We start from the raw sequence: 16,698 nt of genomic DNA on the forward strand, positions 1-16,698 counted from the left end.
ACTTTTCCTCGCATCTCTATTGTGACCAACTACTTGCCTCCCACGCATCTTAATGGCGCTCAAATGGACTATCTCATTGCCACCAAGATTATTACAAGTTAATATCACACTCGTCCTCATGGGTCTGCCTCCCTGGAAAGACTGCTGCAATTTCGATTGCCATCTGAAAACAAATTTCATTCTCCCATTACGTTGTGTAGTCCCCTCACAACCCTTTTGAGAACTAGGATCGTAACTCCACTTTCTAACTCCTCCTTTGCCAAGACCTGAATGCAAATTTCTGCGAACTATAAAAGATATTGTAGTAGCTCCACCTGTTACTATATTCCCTTGGAGAAGATATAAATTTTTCCCTTTGTGCCCTGTAGCACCACAAGAGAATCCAACACGACCATCATTGCTCCACCCTCTATTACAACCTTGTAACATTTGGAATTTAGCACACCTACTGAAATAAGATTCATCTTTAGATCCGGGACATGTCGCACATCTAACAATGGTTTTACCGACCCATTATGCATCTTGATCTTGACTGTTCGAATTCCCAAAATTTTGAAAGCTTTCCTGTCTGCCGTCAAAATCGAAACACCTTTCACCTCTTTATAGGAGGAGAAATAATCTGTACTGGGACATATATGAATGGAACAACTAGAATCAAGAATCCAACTGTCATTAAATGACATACCTAGTGACATATCTGAATACATGGTTGTCATGAGAACATATTGTTTTCCTTTAGTTTGGGACAGTGCTTGATGATGTGCCCTATCTCATGACAATAGTAACATTCCAAATTTTTATGAGATCTAGATTTGCCCCTATTACCAATACCCTTTGTCTCACTTTTGCCTCTTACAAATAGACCCTCAGCTTGTTCTTCTCCAATATTCCCAGACACCCTTTTCCTCAACTCCTGAGAGTTCAATGAGGATTTAATATCCTTCATACTAATAGTGTCTTTTTCATAAAGGAATGTAGTAACAAAATGATCATAGAAGAAGGCAAAGAACATAACAAAATAAAGGATTGATCCTCGTCATCAATTTTAATAGAAGTATTTTTCAAATCCATAATAATAGAATTGAAATTATCAATATGCTCCTTTAGAGGCATACCTTCCTTCATACGAATGATGTAGAGTCTCTGTTTCAAGTAGTTTGTTGATGAGAGACTTTGTCATATACAGACTCTCCAATTTCAGCCATAACTTTACCACCATATCTTCATCAATAACTTCACGCGGCACCTCATCAGCTAGATTCAAAATAATCGCATTGCGCGCCTTTTCATCGACCTCATCCTTGTTTTCATTGGACATAGTTGTTGGCAACTTATCTTTCCAAACAATGCCTTCTTTAGACCTCATTAAGTTAGCAGGGCTTGCATCTTAATGCGCCAAAGACTGAAGCTAATCTTGCCATCAAATTTCTCAATCTCGTATATGGTTGACATCTCAAAAAACTCCCCTAAATATTTCTCGGTGAATAGTACAGTATATGTGTACAATACCGTATGTGTGAACAATATTTGTACACAATACACAAACCGAGCTCTGACACCAGTTTGTTATGAAATAAGAACTGAATAAGAGTTTATGAGAACAAAGAGAAAATTAATGATAAGAAAATAAAATAGCGCACACATAAACGAGACAAGGATTTACGTGGTTAGGCTATGCCTACGTCCACGGGGAGAAGACAGAACAATATTTCATTATAGAAATAAAGAGATACAAAGCAAAGTGGCTCACACCCAAAACCCAATTACACCCACAAGCTCTCACTCTCTAACTGATATTACAAACTCAATTGATGATTTCAGATGATAGAGGCTTGAGATACTCTCGGCTATTTATAGCCAACTGAATCACCAAAATACTTGTTGGGCAAGTATTTCAAGTACTGAGCTTGATGGTCATGCACAAAACAGCTGTAACTTGTTATTAACACATCATAGCTGCAACTTGGATTAGTTTCCTTTGTTTGCAAGAACAGCTAGCAAAAATGAGTAGCAAGTTCCAAAGCTAAGCTGGAGTGTAGCATTTGATTACCATATACTTTATCTCCAAGGACTAATAAGCCGGTACAAGTTGGCAACATATTTTTTGAGCCATAATGTAATGGGTATGAATATATATATATTAAAGTTATAAAGTGTTTTTTTTTTAAAAGCAAGTGGGCCCCACTAATGTATTAAAAACACCACAAAGGGCATAAGGCCATTTCACAGACCAATTTCTCTCTCTCTGCGTCTCTTTCCAGAAGTTTCCCTTTCTTTTCTTTTCTTTTTCTTTTCCAATTTCAAGCTTTGATTCCTTCTACCATACTTGGAATTTTTGGGTGCTATTTGTAGCAAATCGAAGAGCACGGCGAGCTCTACGTGTGAGTACCAACAATTTCAGTTTTGGTGCACTCTAGGGAGTTCGAAATTCTAGGGTTCTTGGGCTCAAATTGGGGGTTTTCATCAATTTGAGATAGGGGTGTTCTAATCTACAATTTCTTGGCCTTTGGTGAATTTTTCCCCTTAAATTTGATTCTAAGCATGCTAAATTTTAATGACTTAGCTTCTTGTTGTTGTAGTTCTTTGTAATTACAATGATAATTGTGCTCCTTGTGTTATTTGAGTTCATATACATGTCTATTTTCATTACGGTAAATGAGCATGCTTAGTGTTTGATGTGTTGTATGTTTCCATAATTATTTATTTATTTATTGTCTTGAAGAAAAAATGGATGTTATGGTTATAAATAAATAAAGGAAAGGAATGTTTAGAAATTTTCATTAAATTGTGATGATAATATAAATGGAAATGTGTGAAAACATATAGTTAAATTAATGATTTGAAGCATGAAGTATTCAAGCATCCATTGGGAAAGAGAAAGGGGGAAAAATAATTGTTAGAACAAATAAAATTGTTTTGGGGAAAATATTTTCTAAAAGTGTTGCGAAAACCGGACGCCTAGGAGGCGCCTAGTGGTCCGTGATGTTGGTGTAGTCTAGAAGGGAATGTAGTTGAGTTAACTAGGCCGGATGCGACGCCGTGGAGGTGCCTTGTGGTCGTGGATAGTTAACCAACCTTCCTTTCGTGACGCCATGGAGGTGCCTTGGGTCGGATTACACTAACGGTTTGGTTATTGAAACGGAATTGTTTCGGAAATGGGGAGTGACATTTGCATAACATTGCACTTCATGACATCGTGGTAAATTTGTGATTGGTTGATATTTGTTATATACTTGTTATTGTGGTTGAGAATGGGTGTTTTCCGATGGCATGATCCCGTTCACTTTTTATCTATTCATTGTATGAATTCACGGGAATATAAGAAGTGTGTCTTGGACACTTCCTACTGAGCTTATGCCCACCCCCTTATTTTTAATATTTTTTCAGGATATGGAAAGGAGGTGGCGGACGACGGTCCACCACAGGTTTAGATGAGCTTGAAGACCCATTCTATTTTGTTATCTTTTGTATTGGACTCTAATATTTTGTAAATGTAATATTAATTACCTTGTGACACTTTAGTTTAATTAGTATAATGTTGTAAGCTATGGACTTTTAATTCTAGCTACATTTTATGGACTGTAATTTGATGTAACCATTTTGGGAATGTAGTATAATATCTGAATTGTGTGTTGGGACAGGATAAGTTCAATTTAAGACCCAGTGAGGCCACTGTATTTATTTTTTTGTATTTCAACAGGTTGTTGAGGGACATTTTCTGAGGAGGTCATGCCAAAATTTTTATAGATTTTTATTATTATTTTGGTACCTTTTCAGGTTGTTACACATAATATTCTAAAAGAACCTTAACCTATTATATGTATAACACTACATAATCAACTTAGTATGCTTAAATCGTGCAATTAACATCATAAAACTCAATGAAAGGCAAAGAAAGATGGGTTAGACACCCCTACCTTCAATGGAAGCCAAACAAGCCCTAATTTTCTCCCCAAATTCGAAATTCTCCAAATGCCTCCAAATTTGGTGTCAAAATGAAGGTCTTAATGTGTAGAATACTTTCTTCAAGTACAGTTTCGCTCAAATCTTCCTAGAACTAGGTCAAATATTGGGTTTATGAAGTGGGTTCTATGTAAAAGAAAAAGAAAATGATGAAAGATTGAGAAAATTCAGATTGTGGCCTCTTTTAGTCCCCCCTTAGTCAAAGTGGCCCCACCATGTGCTACAAAGTTACTTATATGCCCTCCAATGCAAGACCATTCACAAACTAGAACAAAAATATCTAACATATATATATATATCAATAACATGCCACTATGCAATAATAAATGGAAATGAAGATCGGGAAAATTCCCAAGCACAGAAATCCCATCCCGATCCCACACGGTACCCGAAAACTAAAAAATGACGAAATGAGTCGCAATATATTTCTAAGAGTTCTAAACTCGAACAAATGTTCAAAAGAGCCCTCGGAACTCATGTGACACACAAAACGAGACACAAAAACAATAAATACAAAAATGAGGAAAAAGCGCCAAAAAATCTGAAAAAAATTCGGGACATTACATCAATGTTTGATGTATCACTGATCCAGTAGTTAATTCTATTTGCAATAAGTAATAAAACTCTTCTTCTTCCATTTTTCTTTTTCATTTTTGGGGTAGAATGGATTCGGTGGGCTTTCAAATGGGTTAAGATATTAGTTCTACATAAAATTCAAATGGGTCACTGACATTTGGTTGTCTGAACGCCCACTGATGAGTACAATCTCAAAACTTATTTTATATTCATACAACTTTATCAAAGTACTGCAAATTCACACAGAAAGAGATGTAAAACCTGGAGGCAAGGACCATATGAAATCTAACAACCCATGTCAGCGAATCGTTCAGGTGAAATCATAACACCAGCAAAACAAGACATGAAGGAAAAGTTTCATGCATAAGGAGTTATATCTATTGGGTTTTTATTTTCGACTCTAATGCTAATTCAAAATTTATAAAATTTTGTGGTAGATCAGCATCCTGGAAGTGTACATGAGACCCAAGAACATTAAAAATGAGACATGAAGGCAAATTTTTAGGCATAACAACCTAGCAAGTGATACCTTTAATGGGTTTTATTATATTTTCTAGAGTAGGAATATTTCAACTGAGGAATTCTTCGGAAGATATTACACACATTAAAGCATCACATGGCTTGGGGAAGTTCAGTCCTCCAAATCGGCAAGATTCCTTGGTTCTTAAATCTTTTTGCTGATTTCCTATTTCTATAGTCAGAAATCAAATAATTCCAATTAAAAATTTTATGGCAGTTCAAGGTCCAGTAAAGTATAGGTGGCTGCAAAATATCAAAAATTAGAAGAAAAAAAAAATTCATGCATAAGGAGTAATAGCTGCTGATAATTTTTATACATGTAATATGTCACAAGTCCAAAGTTCAAACTAAAATATTTTAGGACAGCCAAAGACAACAGCATAAGATTTTAGATTTCAAATTAGACAAGCAAGTTGTAGACTTAAACTCTTAACTTCCAAGCAGAAATACAAGAATAGTACCTTTGACAGTAAAAAGGGTTGAATTGCAATCCCTCCAACTGGCCCGGAATGAGGGTTGTATACATAAATCCCATCTCCATCCTCCTCTCCAGAATCCACATTCCAAAGTCCAACCGCCCCAGACCTGTTCCCCACAACAACCATTCTCATATCCGCAGACGGAAAGAACCGAAGAGAGAATATTCGCCCAGACACAACCTTGGCACTCTTTTCTTCCAAATCCAGTGATTCCAGATCAATAGAACCACTTACCCTCCTATTTGGGTATCCTAAATTCTCATTTTCAGGTGATCCAAATTACTAGAACCCTTATCAATCCCTTTGACTGAACTACCACTATAAGATAAATGGGATTTCTTTGAAACACCTAAAATTGTTTCGATGAGCCTTCGATCAGTGCTGGCACCCCTATACGCATCTCTCATACGGAGAGGACCCAATTCATGAGGCAACTTCTTAAAATTTGGTGAATCTGACGGCACCAGTCGGGTCCGAAGGGACCTCCGAATCACAATTGGGGTTTCAGTTTTCGATTTCTTCTTGGGGCTAACTTTGTAAGATTTGTTTTGTACTCTGCCATATTAACCATATATATATACACATAGAGTGACGTTAATTGATAAAGAAACATACTTATAGACATACCTATATACATATATATATTCTTTAAAAAAGAAAATATAGAGAGACCTTTGGCGCTTTGTTGCAGCGGAGAGTTCATCGACTCTGGAATGGATCTTGAGACAAGTGATCATTTCACCATTACGCTTGATATTCTCCAGTCTTTTACGCTCGTATTCGCTGAGTTTTTTAGGCGCCATGAGAGATACACAGTTGCACAGAGAGAGACACACAGTTGATATTTATTGGGCGTATAATTTTAGACCTATGCAGCAAAAAGGAAATTGGCGGGAAAGAAATGTGGGAAACTACGTGGAATGATCCTGACCGTTCATATTTGGACAATTCTCCAAAATTATATGGAGATGAAGGAAAGCCTTGGAAAATTGCACTGGGTTGGGCTGTCTAAAATTGTATGGAGTTTGAAGAGAAGTAAAGCTTGGCCCATTGGACTAATTTAAAATTTGAAATGATATGAGTTTTAAATTGAATTTTTTTAAATGCCCGAGCAACAAATAAACTAAATTAAAAATAAAAAAATTTAAGAAATGGGGTAGGGGTAGAAGGCTGCAATGGTGGTTGTAGGTGCAGAATTTCGCTCAACCAATAATGATTAAGAAAAATAACACAACTCACTCAGTCAATAGTAAAAATAAATAAGAATAATATATGTCGAAGCGTAGAATTGCTTGATCCCTTTATTGGAGGTCTAAACCTCTATTTATATACAAAAGATTGTAAAATTATGGTAGAACTCGCGATGCTTGTCCTCCAATTCTTTCTATATAAACATTCTTTACTAATAGAGTTCTTTCCATTGTCTAATTTTCCATACATAGAACTTGCCTTGTACAGAACTTCCTATCTCAAAATTTTCCTTCTACGGTAAATCATTCAACTGGTAGGACTTGTGCATTCTTGGATAACTGGGCCGAACATACTTTGATCCGGCTGGGCTTGAGTAACGGACCGGATGTTAAATATTAACAAGTTGGGCTGATGACCTCTTGATTCGGCCTTGATGGAGGTTGGAAGACAAATAACAATGGTCTTGGGCTAAAAATACACTCAATTTGGGTTTGAGCATGACGGGCCTTATATGTCCTTGGAATGTAGATATGTGTAGTGATGACGTGTACGCTTCTTATTGGAGGGAGTTTTTTTCCCTCCACACTTTGCCCCAAATTTCATTTTTAATTGAGTGACGGCTCCCATTAAAGAGGGAATTGAAACCGATTTTTTACTTTGCTTCAGAGACGGTTCGAGGACTTTCATTATTACTCCGTCGTACAAGATTCTGCAAGAGTTACATTCGCCCTAGCTGCACTCCTGCGTTCTTCATTCCATCGCCTTGTCAAGTTAGTTTTTTTTCGCATCTTTCTCTTCAATCTTTCATTATGAGTACTTCATCTACTCCCGAACGTATAGACATTGGGGATTCTGAATCCACACCTTCATCTTCCCCTGTTCGCATTAGGGTTCCCCCTCCTAGGGTTTCTACAGATCGTCTTTCGTTGAATCAATTAGGTACTTCCCCCCTTCTGGCCGAGACATCCACCTCAGGCTCTGATAATGTTCTTACTCATGAAGAGAGGAAAGCAATCATCTCTATTCGCCGCATCAAGTTCTCTATTGCTTCGGTAATGGAAGAATTTGATATTCCTGAGGGAGTAGAAATTGTAGAATATCCCGAGGGTGCCGATTTTACCTCCGGCGAGGGAATTGAAGAGAATGAGTTGCTTCTTTCAGTAGGGCATCTTAGCGCCCTCCGGTTCCCTCTTCACCCCTTCTTTCATTTAGTTTTCAACAAGTTAGGTCTTGCCCCCCTTCAGGTAAATTCTAATTTCTTTCGCATCCTTTCGGCACTGTTGGTGCGCCGGAAATTAGAGGCTCTGGATTTGACCTTTGCCGACCTTCTGCTTACTTATAATATATCTAAGCATGGGACCGAACCTGGTCACTTCGTTTTTACCTCTCCCTTTCATCAAAGGATATGCACGAACCTTCCTTCATCCGAGAAGAAATGGAAAGAAAGGATGGTTATAGTTAAAGGAAAATGATTCGTGCCCCAATCAATTACGCTCCCCATCCTGCGCAAGTTCGGGAAATTAGGTATAGAATACTTAACCTCCCTTCATACCAAGTGTTCTGGCTGTTTTCCTTGCCAAGTCTTAATGTTTCGCCGTACTTATGAGTTTCTTGGTGTTTTTTCAGCTACATTCCCGTCCTCCGCAGCAAGGAACAGACTTTCTTTTCTTGAGGAACGAGTCTGGAGTGACCCCTCGCCTATCGAGAACCTGCTAAATTCTTCAAACCTCGAGGATATTGCCTCCAGTGCTGTTGCTGCAGACCTCATGGATCTGTCTCTACCATCCTTTGATAGTTTCCCCATGACTGAGGAGGAGATACGGAGGGCTGAGGCTTTAAAAAAGAAAGCCGAAGATGCCCAACCCTTGGTCGTTATTAGGTCTACCGAGGGTGAGGTGGAGGCTGAGGAACCACCAATGAAGAAATCTCGCCTCAACCCCCCATCATCTGGCAAGGGCAAGGTCCCTTCTAAAAGTAGAAGGAAAAAGGCTGGAGAGGCTGAACCTGAAGATGAAGTCAGGGCATTTGTTCTGGCTGAAACTGGGGCTCCTTGGACTCCTTCCTTCACCAGGGCTGACAAGTCAGTCCTGCATTCGGGGGATTCTATGATCACAGACCCTTCAGCTGCACTGGCTGTGGCCCGAGGGATGTGGCTCCCAAAGGACAAGGAAGCCATCAGCCAGATGGGGTTGGAATAACTACTCCCCTCTGCCCCGGTCCGGGCCATAGAGGTTCGTATTGCTCATTCAGAATTATGTTACTCTTGTTTACTCATGTTTCCATTTATGCTCATATTTGTTCTTCTGTTATACAGAGTCTATACCACACCATGGCCCTCTGCGCCACTACTGAAGCCCAATCCCTCTCCATCAAGAAGCTGGAGAAGGATCTTGACAATGCAGAGAAGAGAGCCACCACTGCCTCTACCAATCTGAAGATAGCTACTGAAGCCAAGGATGTGTATAAGAGGCAGTTGGTTGCCTCTGAGGCTAAGGTGGATTCTCTTCAGGCCGAAATTCAACGCCTGACCGAGGCTCTTACTACTTGCTTCAAGGCGGGGAAGCAAATGCAGGGGCGTTACTCTTGTCTGGCACACCTGGCTAGTGCTAAAGCATTCCGGTCTGGCTATAATCAGGGCTCAGGCCCTAGGACAATGGATCCGGACGCTTTTGACAAGCAGGTGGGGGTGCACTTCCTATATGATGAAGGGCCACAAGCTTTGGAAGCTAAAATCCGCTTTGCCAAGATGGTGAAGGCGCACCTGAAGGGTACTCCTAGCTTTTCTGCCCCTGCGGCTTCAATTCCTCCTACCCCAAGTCCTACTGTAGTGGATGCTTTTGAATCTACTCCCTTCGATCCGAAGAGGAAGTAGAACCATGTATTTCGTTTTTATTGACAGTATGTTTGGGATAATAAATATAATTTTTGTTTTAGACTTTCAATACCTGATTTGTTTTTGCTGTAGGCTTTTGATATTGTTCATACTTTTCTGACTGGTAATGTTTTTATGACAAACAAAACACATTGTCTTTATGCTTCGGATTTATGCTATCCGAGAAAAAGCAAGGATGGTGGGAAGAAGGAGATCCTTTTAACAGTTTAATTGATATCTCAGGATGATTCATATGGACAATGATCTAACTGTTAAGTGAACTCTTCTTGCCTTTGACTTGCCTGCAGTAGACATATACATACTCTTTCTTTCTCGTGTGTTCCTGATGTGGGGTGGATCATGATGAACTTATGATATATCCACATCCACAGGGTATTAAACACTTAGAATCCGGAGGAAAAAGTTCTGATTCGGCCACCAGAGGTCTGAATCGAATTGTTCCTCGGCACTGAGTGTGGAGGAATATTGCTGAATAGGACACTTAGGGTCCGAAGCTGTCTCGGACACTTAGGATCCGAGGTGAATTATTCCTCGGCACTGAGTCGTGGAGGAATATTACTGAATAGGACACTTAGGGTCCGAAGCTATCTCGGACACTTAGGATCCGAGGCGAATTGTTCCTCGGCACTGAGTCGTAGAGGAATAGTGCTGAATAGGACACTTAAGGTCCGAAGCTATCTCGGACACTTAGGATCTGAGGCGAATTAAATACTCCCTGGCGCGGAGCCTGAGGGGAGGTTTTGCCGAGCCGGACACTTAGGGTCCGAGGCGAGATTTTTGCCGAGCCGAACACTTAGGGTCCGAGGCGAGATTTTTGCGGAGCCGGACATCTAGGGTTCGAGGCAAATGAACTACTCCCCGGCGCTGAGCCTGAGGGGAGGTTAAATGAATTACTCCCCGGCGCTGAGCTTGAGGGGAGGTTTTGCCGAGCCGGACACTTAGGGTCCGAGGCGAATAAACTACTCCCCGGCGCTGAGACTGAGGGGAAGTTTGTTTATATTTTTTCTCAAACAACTTATCATAAGGCCGAGGATTCAAAAATGATAAGAGGCCAAGAAAGTGAGTAACAGTGGCTGTGAAGTTTCCTATTTGTTGACTTTGGAGACTTTCCTCCTCCACTGATACTCCCTTCTTGGCAACCAAATGTAATGGACCACGCATATATGAACCGCATTTCTTTTCTATTTCTATCCGATGTGGGATATAGACTAAATTTTGTCAAAAAGGTCGGTGTAAGGAATGCCTCTGGTATCGAGCTTGACAGCCTAAAATACCAGTGGGCCCTCCTTACACCGTAATTAACTATTTGAATATTCCCATATATAACAGAATGTAGCACATACTTTTTTGTCGATGTGGGATAGAAAGTTTTAACCATAGGCCATAACTCATGTGTTTTTTTCTTAAAAATCATTGTGACGAATACTTTTTAGCAGCTTGCTTCTAATTGCATAAAAATTGCATAGTGCGACTTGGCATGCATAAAAATTGCCTAATGCGACGCATGCATAAAAGTTGCATAATCATAGAGTAGTATGGCCCCCATTTTTATAGAAAGAAATAAATAGAGTAGAGTTGTACTGAATATAGAAGCAAAATAAAGAAAAGTTTGGCTGACTGTGGACATACTCAGCCTTATTTGTGAAGAATTTGTAGCAAAATTGACAAACTTAACTAATGGAAATACCTTTTAAGGTGTATTGCGTTCCAAGGACGCGCAATGGGACGTCCGCCAGCTTCGGCCAAACGATATGCTCCTTTCCCTACTACTTCGGTAACCCTGTAGGGTCCGGTCCAATTAGGTTCCAGCTTCTTTACATGAGCTGTCTCTTGCTTCAAAACCCAATCGCCTACCACAAAGCTCCTGAATCTGACGCGTTTGTTATAACTATTACACACCTGCTGTTGGTATGCCGCGAGCCGAATTACTGCTGCATCTCTCCTTTCGTTCACAAGATCAAGGCTATGTTCGAGTTGTTGCTCATTGTTCCCTTCCAATACCAAGGATGTCCGAAGGGTTGGGATTATGGACTCGGTAGGAATGACAGCTTCGGATCCATATGCCATAGCAAATGGGCTTTCTCCCGTGGGTCGTCTTGGAGTGGTTCGATAGGCCCAGAGCACTTGAGAGAGATTCTCGTACCATTTTGTCTTCAATTTCTCCAATTTCTTCTTTAAGCACCCAAATATCGTGCGATTAGTTATTTCAGCTTGCCTATTGCTTTGTGGATGACTAACTGCAGCCAATTTTTGCAGGATTCCATGTTCGTTAAAGAACTTTCTTGTACTTCTGTTATCGAGGTTCTTACCATTGTCCATTACGATGACTTTTGGTACCCCAAACCGGCAAATAATGTTGCTCAAAATGAAATGCTTTACTTCTTCGTGGGTGACGCTAGAGAAGGCTTCAGCTTCCACCCACTTGGTGAAGTAATCCGTAGCCAGAAGCACATGCTCCTTTTTTTCCACGGTTTTGGGTAACGGTCCTACTACATCAATCCCCCATTGGGCGAACTGCCATGGATTAGCCATGGCGTGCAAACCTTCGGCAGGTTGATGCTTTATTGGACCATGGCGCTGACACTTGTCACATCTTCTTGAGTATTCTTCGGCATTCCGAGCCAAGTATGGCCAAAAATAGCCTTGGGTTAGAATTTAGTGTGCAAGGGATCTTCCTCCCGAGTGATTTTCACAATCTCCTTCATGAATTTGTTTTAGAATTGTGAGAGCCTTAGTAGGGGTTAAACACTTGAGATAAGGACCGGAGAATGACCTTCGGTATAACTGGTTATTGATGATTGAGTATTTAGCCGCAGTAAGCCTAAGCTTCCTTGCCTCAGCTTTTTGATTTGGGAGAACTCCCTCCTTGAGGTAGGCCTCGATTGGATCAATCCAGCATGGTTCGCGTGGAACTTTCGGGATCACCATCACCTCTTGCCGGGTATTAATGATAGGTTCTTCGAGGACATCGATTGGAACAAGCCGAATCAACTATTCGTCTGAAGATGATGCGGCTGCGGCCAATCGATCTGCTTCGGCATTTTCATCTTGTGGTATCTGATGGAATTCGATTTGATCGAACTCCCGGATGGCATTCTCTACAGCATCTTTGTATGACTTCATACGTTCCTCCTTGGGATAATAGTGCCCTGTCACTTGATTGATCACAAGTTGTGAGTCACTAAAAACTTTTAAGCACCGTACCTGTAGCTGTTTAGCTAGCCAAAGTTCGGTAAACAACGCCTCATACTCGGCCTCGTTATTAGTAGCTGGGAAATCTAGCCAAATTGACTGCTGCAGCTTGGTACCCTTGGGTGTTGTGATGTCAATCCCGGGCCCTGCCCTTTTCTGGTTGGAAGAGCCATCAACCTGTAACTCCCAGTACGGCTTTTGAAGTGTCGGCTCCTCAGATTGATCTTCATACTCCAGTAGGAAATCCGCTACTGACTGCCCCTTGTGAGATACCTTTGGTGCATAGGTGATATCAAAAGAGCTAAGTTCAATAGCCCATTTTGTAATTCGACCAGACAAGTCTAGTTTAGCTAGGATAGCCCGTATAGGGTGATTTGTAAGTACCACTATGCTGTGAGATTCGAAGTAATGTCGAAGTTTCCTCTTGGCATAAATTAATGCCAGGATTACCTTTTCCGTCTTGCTGTACCGTGTCTCGGCATCCGTCATCGTTTTGCTTGTGTAAAAGATTGGGTGCTGAACCTTGCCTCCTTCTTTGATCAACACTGCGCTTGTTGCTACAGCTGATACTGCCAAGTACAGGATGAGAGTGTCTCCGGGCGTTAGAGCAGAAAGGATTGGGGGTTTTGTCATGTAGCTTTTCAATTGATTGAGAGCTTCCTACTGCTGAGGTCCCCACATATCTTTGTTTTTGGATCGAATAGCATCAAAGAAAGGTTTATACTTATCAGATAATCGGGATATGAACCGGCTGAGAGCCGCAATTTGGCCGGTTAGAACTTGCACTTCCCTGCAGGTTTTTGGCTCTTGGTTCTGTATGAGTGCCTTTGCCTGAGCTGGGCTTAATTCTATTCCTCTTTTATTTACAATGTGCCTGAGGAACTGTCCTGAAGAGACTGCGAAGGAGCACTTGGTGGGGTTCAGCTTCATATTGTACCTCTTAAGAGTATCAAAGACCTCCTGGAGGTGCTTCGGGTGATCCTCTTTCCGTATACTTTTGACCACCATGTCATCGATATAGGCTTCAACTGTATTCCCCAGTAGATTATTGAAAATTTTATTGACAAGTCGCTGGTAGGTGGCTCCGGCATTTTTTAGACCGAAGGGCATCACTCTGTAGCAGTAAGTGCCCGTCTCTGTGATGAAAGCGGTTTTCTCCTCATCTTCAGGATTCATGGGAATCTGATTATAGCCGGAGTATGCATCGAGGAATGTAAGCCTCTCATAACCTGTCGTAGCATCCACCATTTGATCAATCTTGGGCAGAGGAAAGCTATCTTTTGGGCAAGCTTTGTTAAGGTTGGTATAATTTACGCATACCCTCCATTTCCCATTCTTCTTTTGAACGACTACTACATTTGAGAGCCATTGTGGGTATTGCACCTCTCGAATGAATCCTGCTTGTAATAGTTTATTTACTTCCTCGGCTATTATGCGATTCCGTTCAGGTGCGAACTGTCGGTGCCTCTACTTGACTGGCCTGAATTCTGGGTTAACCCTTAAACTATGGCATGAGACCGTAGGATCGATCCCCACCATGTTCGAGTGATCCCAGGCAAAGACATCCGAATTGCACCGAATGACCCTGATCAATGCTTCCTTCTCTTCGGCTGTGCAAGATGAGCCAATGTAGGTGACCTTCTGAGGGTCTCCGAGGACTACCTCTATAGCTTCGAGGGACTCCTCGGTAGGTGCTTCAGCCTCGGCTTCTTCCACTGCCTTGAGATACTTGGGCAGAGGATACTGTAACTGCTATTTGATTGCGTCTTTGGGATTCGCCTCTGACTGAGGTGATTTCGACGCCTTCTTTGCTTCATATAGCGTTAACATGTAACATTCTTTTGCAGCAACCTGGTCTCCCCAGAGGTCGATGACCTCCCTGCCATCTGGGGATAAACACCTCATTACTTGATGAAGGGTAGAGGGGACTCCGTTCATACGATGGATCCAACCTCTCCCCATAATGAGGTTATAAGATGGATGAATCTCTGTCACGACAAAGTTCTCCTTCAGAGTCCTCTTTGCTGCAGTAACGGATAGATCGATCACCCCAAGCGGATTCACCTTAGTACCATCAAACCCCATTAGGGGGCTGGAAGTTGGCCTTTTGTAATGATGTTGGCGCTACTTCCCGGATCTATCACCACCCTTCTGATCATATAATTCGCTACTAGGAGGCTAATGACCAAGAGGTCCTCATGCGGGCGTTGGACTCTAGACAGATCATTGTTACCGAATCCAATGTTGATGCTGCCTGGTGCAACCGTGTTTACCGAAGACAATCTTCGTAACTTATGAGCCTCTCTCAGCCTGGATCTGTACAACTCTTCAGACTCTTCATCATCCTCTGAGCTTCCGTGTATGGCATGGATGACCTTTACCTGACCGCCCTCTACCCGTCGAGGGTTAACCTCCCGAGGTTTTACGTACTCTTTCGTGGCGAGATACTCCACCAACTCTCCTCTCGCTATCATGCTTTCTACCTGTCGCTGAAGGGATTTGCAGTCATTGGTGGTATGCCCATAGTCTCTATGGTAGGCACAATGTTTGCTTTTGTCCCTCTGCTCCAAGGGTTGTTTCATGGGCTGAGGAGTTGCGAACCTCGTCTTATTCTCTTGGAATAGGCGCGCTAAAGTAGTACGGAGAGGGGTAAGCCTGTCCTCTGTCCGTCGCCTCTTCTCAGGCGCTTGGGTAACTTGTGTGGCGGTATGAGGAACCTTCTGCATCCTTGTGCTTGCAGCTTTCTCTCGAGACTTGTTTTCCACTGTGACGAGGGTAGCGTGCTGTGCACGGTGGGCTACGTTTTCCTCCAACCGAATGTAGATTTGTGCCCTAGCGTTCAAAGTCTGCATATCCGGGGGGGAATATTTGATCAAGGATGTGTGAAACTTGGTTCCCTGGATCATTGCCAACTTAAATGTTTTGATTGCCGTGGCAGGGTGGCAATCTGCTATTTCCGAGGCTTCCATGTTAAACCTGGATAAGAAATCTTGCAAAGTTTCTCCCTTCCTTTGCCTTATGGTGAAAAGGCTGGCGATACTTTTCTTCTGCTTCTTATTTTCGCAATACTGGGCTAAGAACATAGTGCACAAGGTCTCATAATCAGGGATAGACTTGTGTGGCCTATTCCTGAACCATTCTAACGCTGCTCCGGTTAAACTAGTAGGAAAAACCTTACACATCTACGGATCGTTATGATCGTCCAGTGCCATTTTTTGCGCATAATGATCGAGATGCCGAGAGAGGTCTCCTGCCCCATCGAACTGGGTGAAGGATGGCATAGTGAACTTCTTTGGTCTCTCCACAAAGTACACATCGTCAGTAAAGAGGGTCTTGACCAAGGAGTTCTTGTGCTCTCTAGCCATCTCGGCTGGTGTCTGAACTCTTAATAGCTTCTTTTCGTCGAAGGCATCTTGTACGCGTGCGCCATCTGGAACGCCATTGGACCATACCGTAAGCCTATGGCTGGACTCGGCCTGTTCGTCCTGTGTGCGACATGGGAGATTATCCGAAGCAACCGTCTCGGACCTCGTCCCTTGCTTTTGCTGAACCTCATTAGGTCGAGCCCCGTTAGGTGGTGTCCCGTTGGCCGGAGGCTCGTGAACTGGAGGTAAATTCTGGGTGGGGGGTGGTGCTGCAGCATCGCCTGGTGGTGGTTGTGGCGTTAGCCTGGCCATTGCCGTGTACAGCGTATGAGTTTGCTGTTGAAGCGCAGCTATCTGGGCGACACTCGTATCGTTTGCTTGCCGGAGTGTCTCAAATTGGTTCAAGAACTCCTCTCGCATCTTTTGCATCAATTCTATCTGTTGATTCATTGCTGACTCTCCGTTTGACATTCCAGATACGACTAAGGATTTGATTTGAAGAACAAGTGGGAGTATATTT

The 16,698-nt window shown here is 42.0% G+C and overlaps 1 protein-coding gene across 1 annotated transcript; it reads right to left on the reverse strand.

The window, feature by feature from the left end:
• Positions 1–4,748: 4,748 nt before the first annotated feature.
• On the reverse strand, positions 4,749–6,340 carry LOC132278445 (uncharacterized). Its single transcript, XM_059780232.1, has 4 exons — positions 6,210–6,340; positions 5,821–6,092; positions 5,520–5,731; positions 4,749–4,769 (listed from the first exon to the last, which is right to left on the reverse strand). Exons 1-4 carry the CDS (start codon positions 6,338–6,340, stop codon positions 4,749–4,751), a joined length of 636 nt encoding a protein of 211 aa, XP_059636215.1.
• Positions 6,341–16,698: the final 10,358 nt, after the last annotated feature.

The sequence above is a fragment of the Cornus florida genome, unplaced genomic scaffold (genome assembly GCF_030987335.1).
Source record: "Cornus florida cultivar Cherokee Brave unplaced genomic scaffold, ASM3098733v1 CherokeeBrave_3.0.0_Hap2_Chr10, whole genome shotgun sequence".
NCBI classification, from domain to species: domain Eukaryota; kingdom Viridiplantae; phylum Streptophyta; class Magnoliopsida; order Cornales; family Cornaceae; genus Cornus; species Cornus florida.

Coding starts and splice junctions, on each gene's coding strand:
- LOC132278445 (XM_059780232.1), bottom strand. CDS start 6,340: ATGGCGCCTAAAAAACTCAGCGAATACGAGCGTAAAAGACTGGAGAAT. Junction 5,732..5,820: donor AGGGATTGATAAGGGTTCTA/GTAATTTGGATC, acceptor TGGATTTGGAAG/AAAAGAGTGCCAAGGTTGTG. Junction 4,770..5,519: donor AACCCTTTTTACTGTCAAAG/GTACTATTCTTG, acceptor GTGAATTTGCAG/TACTTTGATAAAGTTGTATG.